The sequence below is a fragment of the Halichoeres trimaculatus genome, unplaced genomic scaffold (genome assembly GCF_033239565.1).
Source record: "Halichoeres trimaculatus isolate MK-OKI-2021-1 unplaced genomic scaffold, fHalTri1.1 fHalTri1_scaffold_7, whole genome shotgun sequence".
NCBI classification, from domain to species: domain Eukaryota; kingdom Metazoa; phylum Chordata; class Actinopteri; order Labriformes; family Labridae; genus Halichoeres; species Halichoeres trimaculatus.
Window position 1 is genome coordinate 21,866,975 of NW_027437185.1, and position 12,038 is coordinate 21,879,012.

The 12,038-nt window shown below is 39.0% G+C and overlaps 1 protein-coding gene across 4 annotated transcripts in view; it reads right to left on the reverse strand.

Moving 5' to 3' along the window:
• mid2 (midline 2) overlaps window positions 1–12,038 on the reverse strand; it is a 159,946-nt gene that overhangs the window by 26,939 nt on the left and 120,969 nt on the right. For all 4 annotated transcript variants that reach the window (XM_074674167.1, XM_074674168.1, XM_074674169.1 and 1 more), the window contains 4 exons: window positions 10,738–10,845; window positions 2,778–2,926; window positions 1,375–1,502; window positions 1,115–1,258 (listed from right to left, as the gene is read on the reverse strand). In XM_074674167.1, coding sequence (XP_074530268.1) covers window positions 1,115–1,258; window positions 1,375–1,502; window positions 2,778–2,926; window positions 10,738–10,845 — 529 coding nt within the window. The remainder of the gene's footprint in view (window positions 1–1,114; window positions 1,259–1,374; window positions 1,503–2,777; window positions 2,927–10,737; window positions 10,846–12,038) is intronic.

The following is a 12,038-nucleotide window of genomic DNA, read 5'->3' on the forward strand; positions in this document are numbered from 1 at the left end:
TGTGAGCAGACAGGATCTAGGAGACAGAGATGGAGCATGACCGAAGAAGCTCAGTCCTGGACCCTGTGGAGGTGGAGGCTGGCTGAACTGGAGAATGATGGACAAGCTGTCATCATCTATTTTCTGATGGACCTTTTTGCTCTTTCTATACACGGTCTTACTTTTGTTTTATTAAGTGCTGCTGTGACTTCAATTCCATTGTACTTGTTACAGTGACAATAAAGTTCTATTCTATTCTATTCTATTCTATTCTATTCTATTCTATTCTATTCTATTCTATTCTATTCTTTACTGAGCTAAATTACAGATACATTGAGGAACTAAATGAGAATTCTACATTTTTCGCACGAGTCACAACTAGCGATGGGTACCTTTCACATCTGAACTAGTATAGAATTTTTCAATTCAACATATTTATTCTTCAATATACAACCTTGTAATACTGTGTTCATGTCCAGCATAGAAAACCGTCTACTCTTCCACCCCCTCACAGTCACAAGGATTTAGGTACCTAAACATAGTACCTTTTGATTTTATGTGAATCGGTACCCGCTACTTTTGATGGAATTCCGTACTCGGTACCTATGAAAGTGCCTAATTTAGTACCCATCCCTTAATTGCTTAGATAAAGCATGAAAGAAAGAAATTTAAACAGAAAGTCAAGCTGTAGAAGCAGAAGCAGCCAGCTGTTAAATGTTTCTGATTAAATGTATTCTTTCTGAGAGAAGCATTGTGTTATTGTTTCGAAAGTTGCATTTTTTTTTCCTCAGAGGCTTATGACTGCCAGACTATTGATGCGAGGGAGTTCTGTAAAAAGTCCAGTCCCCAGAGGTGCCGTACAGGTATTCAGCACTAAAGCCTGAAAAAACACATTAGATTGGGTGTAGTTGTGCGTTTTAATTTTTTTGGAAGAGAAATACCCTCTACCTTTAATGAAACATGGAAAACACATCATCTCATCAACTTAGGCTAAAACAAGAGGCATCAGAACTTGGACAAAGCATCTGATCCCTTTTGCTGTAATTTTGATTAAAAATTAATGTGACATGTCAGTGTTTAAGATGCACATTTGAGATAAAGTGAAAATTTGAGTACTGGTGCTCGAATAACTCACTGATGAAGTTTGTCTGCCCAGTGTAGATGGTGTACTGCAGCTCGTAGGAGGTGACGCTGAACTCGTCCTCGGACGTCCAATGGACAGTGATGGTGTCATGGGAGGCGGTGCACAGCTCGTCTCTGATGGATGGAGGATTCGGAGCTGGATGTGGAGGGAATCACAAAATGACTTGTAGAAGCTTGAATTGAAAGCTTTTCCCTTTAGTAATGATAATAATCAATGTAAAGGGTCATTCCACTAAAACCAACACAGCTCACCTGTTAAATAATCCAGCCCCTCCAGAATCTTCTTTTCTCTGGAAAAATCCAGGGCGAAGTTGTCAAACGCCTCGTTCAGGTTGACGTCAGGGATGAGTACCTGGGAAGAGGCCGTCGCCATGGCAACCCTTTACAGCCGGCCATGACGTGGGTGCAGGAAATGAAATGTCAGTAGGGTATGGTGGGCAGGTGAGGGAGCAGGAGAGGGTCGAGAGGTCAGATGATTTGATCAGAGGGAAAGAGTAAAAGAGATGAAAGGTGATGAAGAGGTGGAACATGTGAGGAGACAGCAGGAGCAGAAAGGAGGTGAGGGGGTGGATGGGGTGGGAATGAAAGAGGAAGATGAGAAAGAGGAGAAAGAGAAAAGTAGGAAATGAGTGAAATTTTGACGTCTTAAAACTTAGCATATAAACCCAGAGATTGATCCAATCACAACAGATCAGACACGCTCTGACAGACTGCCTCTGTAGTGTGCACAGATTTGTGGAAACGGGCCGCCTACTTCTGCTTCCAGCATCACTGAACCGTTTGCGGCAGGAAACAGCCTGAACCACAGAGCTGGCAGAGTTACAGAGTGCAGCACACACTGGCTCTAGTCCTTAAGACTTTTGCTCCTCAGTGAAGAGAAGCCAGTCGCTCAATAAACTGCCAGGGCAAGTGCTGGAAAAAAAGAAAACAACACACAGCGGTATTTATAAAAACACCAGCTGCAGAGTGTTGTCTGTGTGATAAAAAATGTGAGAAACTTGCTGGTCCATGTTTGAAAGCAAGGATTCAGGTATTAGAGAGGTGTGCAGGTAGGAAGAGAAAAACGGCAGGTACAGCCCCAGAAATGACCTGATATGGATCCCAGGAGCTTAAAGGGTTTGATATATATCTGATTCAACCCTCCTCAAAGATTGGATAGAAGAAAAAATGTCAATACAGTTAACGTGGTTGTAGGAGATTTAAGGCCTGAAGAATAAATTCTCTTTTTGGCGCTGGCTGCACCAACAACTTCATTTCAGAACACTTTTCATCCGTGTTTACTGTTGCAACGTTTCAAAAGATGTACCACAGATGTAGCAGTGACGGTTCAGCAAGGTCAATACTGGTGCTGCATACGAGGAGAAGATTCAGCGGCGGTGTACAGCAGCGATAAGATCAGCTGCTTCCTGTCGTAAACTTCATTCTTAACTTAAAGCATAGCATAGATAAAACTTTGTTTTTATCCATGCTGGATGGAACTAGCCTACCTTAGGTTACTGCTAGTTACTGACAGAGTGCACATGCATGTGTGTTTTCACTTCCTAAACAAGCGCCAAGGAAACAGTGACTGTTTTCAAAACATACAACTTAAAAATGCAGTATTCACTGTATATGATGTTAGAATGCTCTCTGTCTGTCTGCACTGTGTCACCCACCTCTCTGCTACATTTCGGGCAGTCTGAAGGAAGCGTGCGTGGTCGTTCTCCTTCAGGCTCTGCTCGGCCTGCGTGATGAGGGCGCTGGAACGTTCCAGACACTGACGACAGTTTGCGATCTGCTGAGCCAACTTGCGCAGTTTCATCACCTGGAAAACACACAAACACAGATCATGCTGCTGTGCTGCAACACTTATTTCTATTTATGCCCTCTGTGTGAGCCTTAAAGGAATACCCGACTAGACGGTTCACTTTGTCTATTAATAAGAACAGAAATAAAACAGACTGATATCTATGAAAATATTAGCTACGGCAGTCAAAGCCACAAACCACTTCTTATCTGTTGTGCACAAATTTTAAGCTGAACTCCTTTTTTTCATCACAGCTCCCGGAACTCAGACAAAAGCAGTCCCTGCTGTTATTGATCTGTTATGCTCGTCTCCTGTGCCTGAAAATAACTTCCAAAATTGCTAATGGCAACTCACATCACCTCTGCTGCTCCACTTCTGGAAAAATATCTCTCAAAGCTCTGTATACCTCAGAGATACATTTAAACATGCTCCAATAATCTCTGTATGAGGTTTGCATCACAGTGACATCAGTAAAATAAATGTTCAACACATTTTGAGACAAACTTATTTAAGCTTTTCCTACCCTGTCACCCTTGACACAGCTGAGATCTGTGAAGCCAACAAGTTGTCATAGTACTAAAGCCTCATAAGTGTGGAGGAAAACCGAACAAACACAAACACTCTGTGGGAAAAGGGATAATGACACAAATCAAATGTTATGGATTCCTTGAAACTTGTGTGATTACTTTAATAACAAAAAAATCAACCTGTGAAAGCAGTGAGAAAGGCAGTGGTGTGTTCGGAGGGGCGGCTAACAGCTTCTTTGAAAACTGATTGGCAACAAAAATCAAAATATCATGTTCAAACCATCCATTTAAATGTTTTGCAACAATCAGCTCACGATTTTCTTATTTTTAACACAGTATAAAAAAACTAAAATTTTATCAAGTGTTTTGGTCTTAAGTAAAAATTGCCTTGTTATCCTTGATGTGAGCCTAATTCAACTGATCAGTCAAGAAAAATGTCTTATTTCAAGTTACTGAAAGACAAAAATTAGGTCTGACTTGCTAGTAACAAGTAAAAAGAAAAAAATCTTACAATGGAACAAGAACAATTTGCTTGATAATTTGCTCAAAACTAGAATATTGTCTTAATACAAGTAACTTTTCTCTTGTTCCATTGGCAGTTTTTTTTTACTTGTGATAAGCAATCCAGACCTTCTCTTCTTTTTGTCTTTAAAGAACTTTAAATAAGACATTTTTCTGGACTGGTCAGGTGAATGTGGCTCATATAAAGTCTAAAAAGACATTTTCACATGGAAATAAGCAAATATTTTTCTTTAGTTGGTACTTAAAAACTGTAGAAAAACCATTCACAAATCTATTTCTCACAAAAGTTACAAAGACGAGGAGCCTGTCCATAAAAATATAAGTAAACTACACAGAGGCTGTCAAAGATGGGTTCACTGCCAACATTTTTCTACTGGAACATTAACAATAAATTTACATTTGACAGAGTTTGACAGAGTATATGATAATTTATTGTCATGTAAAGCACCCCAAAGTTTTGAATTTAAAGTAGATGTTAGGTGTAGACCAGGGATGGCCAACCTGTGGCTCGTGAGCCGCATGTGGTTCTTTGCCTTTTGGTGTGCGGCTCTTCTATCCACTACAAAGTTATGAGTAACAGTGTGCCGATCAATCTAAAATATTGATACACTAATGCCAAAGTTAGGATCAGTATTGATCAATATTTGAGTGATGAGATTGATATTTGAGTTTCAGTTTCTCTTCTCTACATGTACTCTTCTCTATAGCTCATGTGCTCATACCTAGATAGATAGATAGATAGATAGATGATAGAAAGATATATATAAATATATATATATATATATATATATATATATATATATATATATATATATATATAGATAGATAGATAGATAGATAGATAGACATTTGTCTTTGCAACGGCTCCAAATACTAATATAAACACACATATAAACACAATAAATCTCCCTTTAAAATTGGAAATGTATCGTTTTTCATTTTATGTCATTTTATATATGTGTGAGAGGAAGTGTGTTTGTATGACCACGTGCATGATGTGGCTCTTTGTAGTACCATGGTGATTTTTGAGGCTCTTGGTCTCCGACTGGTTGGCCACCCTAGTGTAGACAGATAGTGTACCACCTTCAATCTAACAAACAATCTAACCCTGTCTTTTGTCTACCTTATCAAACCGGATTATAAATCTAGGAAGTCTGTGTCACACTGATAACTTAGAAGCAAGAGGACACAAGGAACATATAAGACATCTGGTCATAAAGTTAGAGTTAAAGCTTCCCATGGCTCTTTATCAACATGTGGCAGCATAACATGTCAGTGATGTATTGTTAGCTAATATCCACAAGAAAGTGAAGGAAACAAGTTCTTTTTAATCATCTTTAAAAAACACATGCTTATCAGGAGGAAAGTCGGTCAGCCCGGTCAGATGAGACAAAGACTGACTTCAGTAAAAAAATATTTTTCTAATGTAATTTATCAACAGGCTGCATTTCATTTCAGCCGAGCATAGGGAAGCCTTTCTTTGCCTACTTAAAATCAAAGTAATCCATTTATCTTCATTACGGCTCTCTTCCTGAGTCTTGAATGGACCGAGTTGATGAAGTGCTCTACAGGAAATAACGCAGGCTGCTTGTCAGCCTGTGAACTAACAACGAAAGGTAAACAGTAAAGTAAAAATCATTTTTCTAATGCAGAGTCAAAAGCATTTTAGCAACCATGATCAAACAAAACCACGACAAACGTTCACAAGACACACAATAAGGTAAAGTTAATGCTACTGTCTTATTCCTTGGTACTTTTAGAGACAGACAGCCACTTCTATATATAGAACAAAAACAAAACTAAAGAAAACAACCAGAGTGGCTCTTAGCCAGGATATAGGCTCTTTAAGAATCCAACCTCAGTTTTTAATTTTGCTTTGGTATTATAAATGACAGATTTATTAGAACATATAACTAATTTTACCTCTTCCAACTTTTTTTTAACTGTGAAAACGAGCAGCAGGTAGTTATCACCCAGACTCATGGGAGGAGCAAAGCAGTTTTAATATTGGTTATTATTCAGCCGCATGTGCTGCAAAAAGTGATTCAAGAAATGATTACTCCCTCTGTCTCAGAATTATACACAATATGACAAGGTCTCTGCATCTGTGTGTGTTGGTGCCTATTTCTGTGTGAAGACTGTCTCATCTAAAGCTGAAAAATAACAATCAATATTCAATCCAAGCTTTAATACTGTTTATCACATTAACAGCCTGTTTGTAAGAGTCAAAATTGAGTTTAAATTAAAGTATCATTCATTAATGTATTAATGTAAGTATTTTCTCTAAGTGGGACAATTTATCAGCTTTAAGAAAATAATTCAGTGCAAGAAATCAAAAGATGTTTTGTTTCTGATAGTTGCAAGGATGGACTTGATTTATGAGAAGAAAAATTGATTCAGTGCTCAATAAATGAGCTTGCATGTTTGCTTTTGTCTAGATCAATACAAAAGTGCAAACAAGGTGTCTATCTTGATCTGACTCATTTCCTCACTCAGCTTTTCCTCAATACAGCTTAAAATCAACAAGTTTAAAGAGATTCTCTTTTCTGAAAGCAAAGGACGTGGAGTGAGAGACATTTTTGTAAATGTCTGAATAGCAGTACCAACATGGACTACTGTAAAAAAGTGGTTAATAGAAATTTTAGCAGTTAAAAAAAGTGTTAAATGTAAAAGTTTCTAAACAATTCAATTTCTAATTGAACCTTTATTTAACCAGGTTGATCCCATTGAGGTTAAAAACCTGTTTTAAGTGAGACCTGGACAAACAGAAATACAAAGAGAAGCAAAGTACAATTCACAAAACACAACATTTTGGATTAAAAACAGAGCAATCTTTGAGTCTTTTTTTTTTTATCAATTGTTCAAACAGCTGAGCTTAAACATCAACATCCTATAGAAACTGCTTTCAGTTCATTTGAGTTTTCAACACATTTGGGGACCCCAGCTCTTTGAGCTTTAAGTCATTCTGCAACTGATTCCAGGCTGAGAGTGCAGAGTTCCCAAAAGCCCTTTTCCCAGTTCCTGACTGAGCGTCTGGGACAGAAAGCTACTTACTAAGCTTTTTAACAGTTATCTTTGTGGGAAGTGCACTTCTGTTGGATAAGAAGCACAAAAAGTTTAAGGTGACCCAAAATAACTCTAAACATGTACTCATACATTAAGCTATGTTGTCACTTCTTCACTTCTGTTTCTTTGAACAAAGATGACAATGACATGTATTAATTTATGAGTTTTGGAGGACTGATCAACAGATTTTGCTACTTTTGGACCCAGTGAGACTTGTTTTTTGTTATTTTTGTCCTTATTTAAATAAATATAACTGTATCAATATCCTCATTCAACTTCCAACACACAGTCAACCTTGCACCACATTGACAACAACTGTCTTTTACTAAATAGAAGGAAACAAGCTTCCAGTGTTGAAAAGTGAAAGCCAGTGAAGCTGTGTAATAACTTGCACTTCCTCGAGTGTCCACTTGAGGCTGTCTTTTAGAGCCAAGGAGATGCCTGAAACACCGGTGTTAAAAGAACAGTTTGATGACAAAAATTTTCATCTTGTGTGTTTTGGGATGGGTTTGGACCGCAGAAATTAGACTTGTTAAGGAATAACTGGACAAAGTTAGTAGTATAGATGATTTGACTGACAGGTGGGTGCATTGCATCGATTTTTAGAATAGTCAAAAGCTAACTAGAGTTAGCATTTCTCATATGATGAATGTTTTGGCTTGTGTCTTCAGGAAGCAACAGGTGACATCACTGAGACCATGTTCATATTTAGCAGCCTACAGTAGATTATGATGAGATTGTGGTTATGGTAAATCTGAAGGTGAAGAGCAGTCTTCTCTGTTAAAGTCACACACTTTGTAAGTCTATTGTGCCCGAGTTTTTGTTGCTTGGCCTCTTTGCAGATTTACACAGTTGTGTCAAAGGCCATTTGGGATAGTCAAGATGATTTTGCATTTGTGGGTTAGTCTGGCAATGTCACACGTAACCTTGTAGATAAACAAAAAAACAAAATAGTGATCAAACACATCTGTTCTTGATGAGCTTAAACAGGATAACAGGAGGCAAAGAGAGGCATAGAAGAATGAAGGACAAGCAGATACACACAAAAACAACACACCTGCACACAGCTGAACATGGGGAATACTGTGCGTGTGTGTTTGTTTTGGCAGGGAGAGATTAGGCATGTCTGCAGAGCCTCCTCAGAGAGAGACAGAGCTCGTTAGAGGAGGCGAGATAGAGAGACAGAGGATGGGAGCACCTTGCACAGCTGTGCCATGATCAAGCCTGAATAATCCTGTTACTCAGTGGCAGTCACCTCCAAGTTTACTCCTCACTCTCGTGGTGCAGAACGCACACAGAAAGCAGTAGGAGGTTGTTACAATGCCTGAGAACAAGTTGTGTTTATGTGATCTCTCTCGTGGTCTCCCCTCCTCTCAAAATCCATTTTGGCACACCTGTGATCATTGAAAATCTCAAATTTCATTTCCTCCACCTGTTTTGACCCTTAAACAGCCCTCAATATTAACACATGACCTGCAGGCTGACATCAATCAAGCGCTCCTCTGGTGCATTCCTCTACCAGACAGCCTTTTACAGAGCCAGACTCTCCGGAGATGCAGCCTTGCTCTTTGTCTGCAATCACTGCGGACACTCTCTGACACACTCTTTTTCTCTCTCTGACAAACATACACCTTGTTCAGGCCTCGTGTTCACCGTTTGGAAATCTTTCATGTCTGACTGAACTCTTTTTTTTTTTAGCCCCATAGGATCTACTACAAGAGCTAAAAACTTCACTGCTGGGAGAGTAAATTTAAAGTTCACCTCTGTCCTGAAACTCTGGGTACTCATGGAGAGATGTCCACCCATATACACAGGGGCATGTGTTCACACACACACACACACACATGCACACACTGACACACATCTGTACAGGAGGTCTCTGACTCTCACAACAGTCTCTGCTGCCATCTCAGAGTTTTTCCAGACTCACATTCAGGTTGGCGCATACAGAAAGGAGAGTGTGCGTCTTTCTCTTTCCAATTTTTCCATTCCTCCATGTTATTTTTTTATGGCCAGGTAAACAAGTGGGCAAATACAGAGGCAGACTATTAAAAACACTGCAGTAAGAGACCAGGATGATGAGTATTTTCTTTCCATGGCACTACCATTTTCCTACTCACTGTCAGGCACACATGCACTTCTTGTCTAGGAGTGGGCTGTGAGCTAGAGATGAGTTTGTAAAGAAGTATATGGATGGTTTCAATGCAATAAAACTTTTTGAGTTGAACTATTTTGGCTAAATTCTCATTATTTTTTTTGAACCTCACATTGTTCCTTCATAATATCCTAACTGAATCTTATGACCAAATAAACTGTTGAACTGGTAGCTTGTAGAGGCAAACTCACAGCTCAAAATCAGGTTTAGCAAGTTATTTTAGTAGTATTCAACCTTATTTTTCCCATCAAGGGTGTATCCAGCAGTGTGTGAGGTACCAAGTAATATGTTACTGATTAAACTACATAATTCTTTAAAGATGCTATGAGGAGGATCTGTTTTAATTGCACTCCCTTGCCACATTGTGGCCCGGAGTCTCCACACACTGTGGTAAAATACTTTCAGCAAAGCGTGTGCTTGCTTTGGAATTAAATGGAGATCGGATAAAAACAAATTAAATTTGTTCAAGACAAAATTTTACTGGGTACAATGTGCTGGGGTAAGGGATCAGTATAGTGGTTTGTTTGAAACGTGACTACAGGTAAATGTTGTAGTAGCCGGCTATGTGTTAGCCATATCTGCAGCCCAATGTTCTGACGTATCTGTAGGCTAATGTGACAAGTAAACAAGTAAACACTGTTAGTTTGTAAGTAGTTTACTAGCTGTTTATATTTAGCACAGCTGGCAGACCGGTGCTCTAAGACATGTCCATAATGTGTAACGTTAGTGAATCCTGGTTAGCTATGTCCTGTCAGTCATCTACCAAGTAGAGTTAACATAATCTCACTCTTCATTTTATTGATAGACTTTCAAATTGAAAACAGACCACTACAGAAAAACTGCTGCATGTGGGTTGAGATGAGACATTATCACAAACAGCTCAAGGGTAGCTAAAGGCTAATTAGCCTTTAGCTCAGGCTTTATCACTCATCACCCGTTTAGCTTTCTCTTGTTCTTCTGTCCTTTTTCTGTCTGAGAATTAGGCTCCTGTGTTCATCACTACTACAAAATTAGTCAAAGAAATCGTTTTAGCAGAGACAAAACACAAATTCTGTGTTTTATCTCTTCTCTCTACTAATTGCTATCAGCCGGCGTGGTGTTGTCATTGAGACCTAGATGTGCCGTAGATCAATCCAGTTCTGGATGACAAGAACTAGAAGCTAAGAAGTAGCAATTTAAAATAATCTGGCGCTAAAAATCTCATTTTGGATTACGATAAGGCATATATCTAGAAGGGAGACTTTTTCAAGATCCCTTTCAAACTCCTCACAGCCCCTTGAACACCAGCCTACTGTCAAACAAAAAAGAAAAACAGTTAGCAAACCAATAACCAGCTTAAAAATTGGTGGTTTAAAAGCCAAGGAAAAAGGTCAGTGGTTTCATTCATTGATCATATTCAGCTTTCTTTCTCATACACTTAGACCTCCTTCCCAAAATCAGCCTAAAAATAAAAATTGTGACAATATAACGGTCTTAACTTAATAAATACCCATGAGTCAAGCTCAAACAAGCAAGACCTGAATCTGGGAAAGCATGAAAGAGACCTGGGAATACTTCACCTTGGACTCTTTGATCTTTACAGCAATGACCTGCTTTCTTTGACGGATGATCTCCACCAGCTCATCGCACTCCTCCACCAGCTTGGCTTCATGCATGGCTGTGTTAACCTGGGGAGAGAGGTAGGTAAACATGTGAAACACGTCTGAGATATAGATCCCTGCTCTGAAACATAAGGACACGTGTGAGAAATTATGTCGCATTCTTACAAACAAAAAGTTTCCTCATCCTTTTCTATTTGTAGGGAGCTTTGTAAGATTGCTGAAGTGAGAGCTGTGATGATTCATATCATCACTTACATTCACAACCCATCATTTTTTTTCCATTATTCATTCTGCACACAAGGACGAGCTGCCTCCAACAAGATGTGCACCTAGATTAAAATTAACTCTCAGTGAAATGTGAAGTGAGTTCCAACTCTTTAATTATGACAGGGGGAAGAGCATTAATCATTTTCAATCACAAAGCACACACTGATATAGAGACACAGCAAAGAAATGTAAAGATTATATACACTAATATCCACACAGTCAACACTAGACAGAGCAAAGAGCATGAATAGAGAAGGCAGATGACACTGAATGATGTTTTTTCTGTGGAGAAAGTGTGTTACAGCTCGTAATACAGCTGGATTTCAACCAGCTATGCAACCTGACCCTGTCCTTTAGCAGTAACAGAGATGAATTCCTAACATGCTGCATAAAGCACCGTTTCTCAAACATGTTGATTTCACTCATAATTAACAAGAAGTAGGCTGCAGATTGTTGGAATATTCATCTCTTATTAAAAAAGCTTCCCAAAAGGGCCTGTGTAGACACTCATTAATTCACAGACAAAATTTGCTTGCTTCATGCCAATTTAGTAGAGTCTGTGATTATTTTAGGACTAAAGCTGCCACAGTGACTCACTATCAGTCCAATGTGTGTGGCTCACATTACACAAACATTCATATTTAACCTTTGGAGGTGGGTGGGTGTTACGCAGTCAAAGGGTTTTTTGTGGGCTTATCTTTGCACCATTATCACATGCTTACTTATTAAAAAACAAACAAAAACGATTTGAAATAGGATGTGTCTACGATCAAGATGTACATAAACAGTGATGTACTGTGCGGCAAATCCTCCACAGTGAAGTCAGGAGTCACCCTGACTCAGTCTCTGCCCACAAGCCAATCCAAACAGCCCAAAATAATTACAAATTAACTACACAATACTCAACCCGGTGTGATGTCTGTGGAAAGTTTTCACTCACACTGTCAGCCCTTAAAACAACTGGGGCTGGGGGAACTGCACTCACACATCAA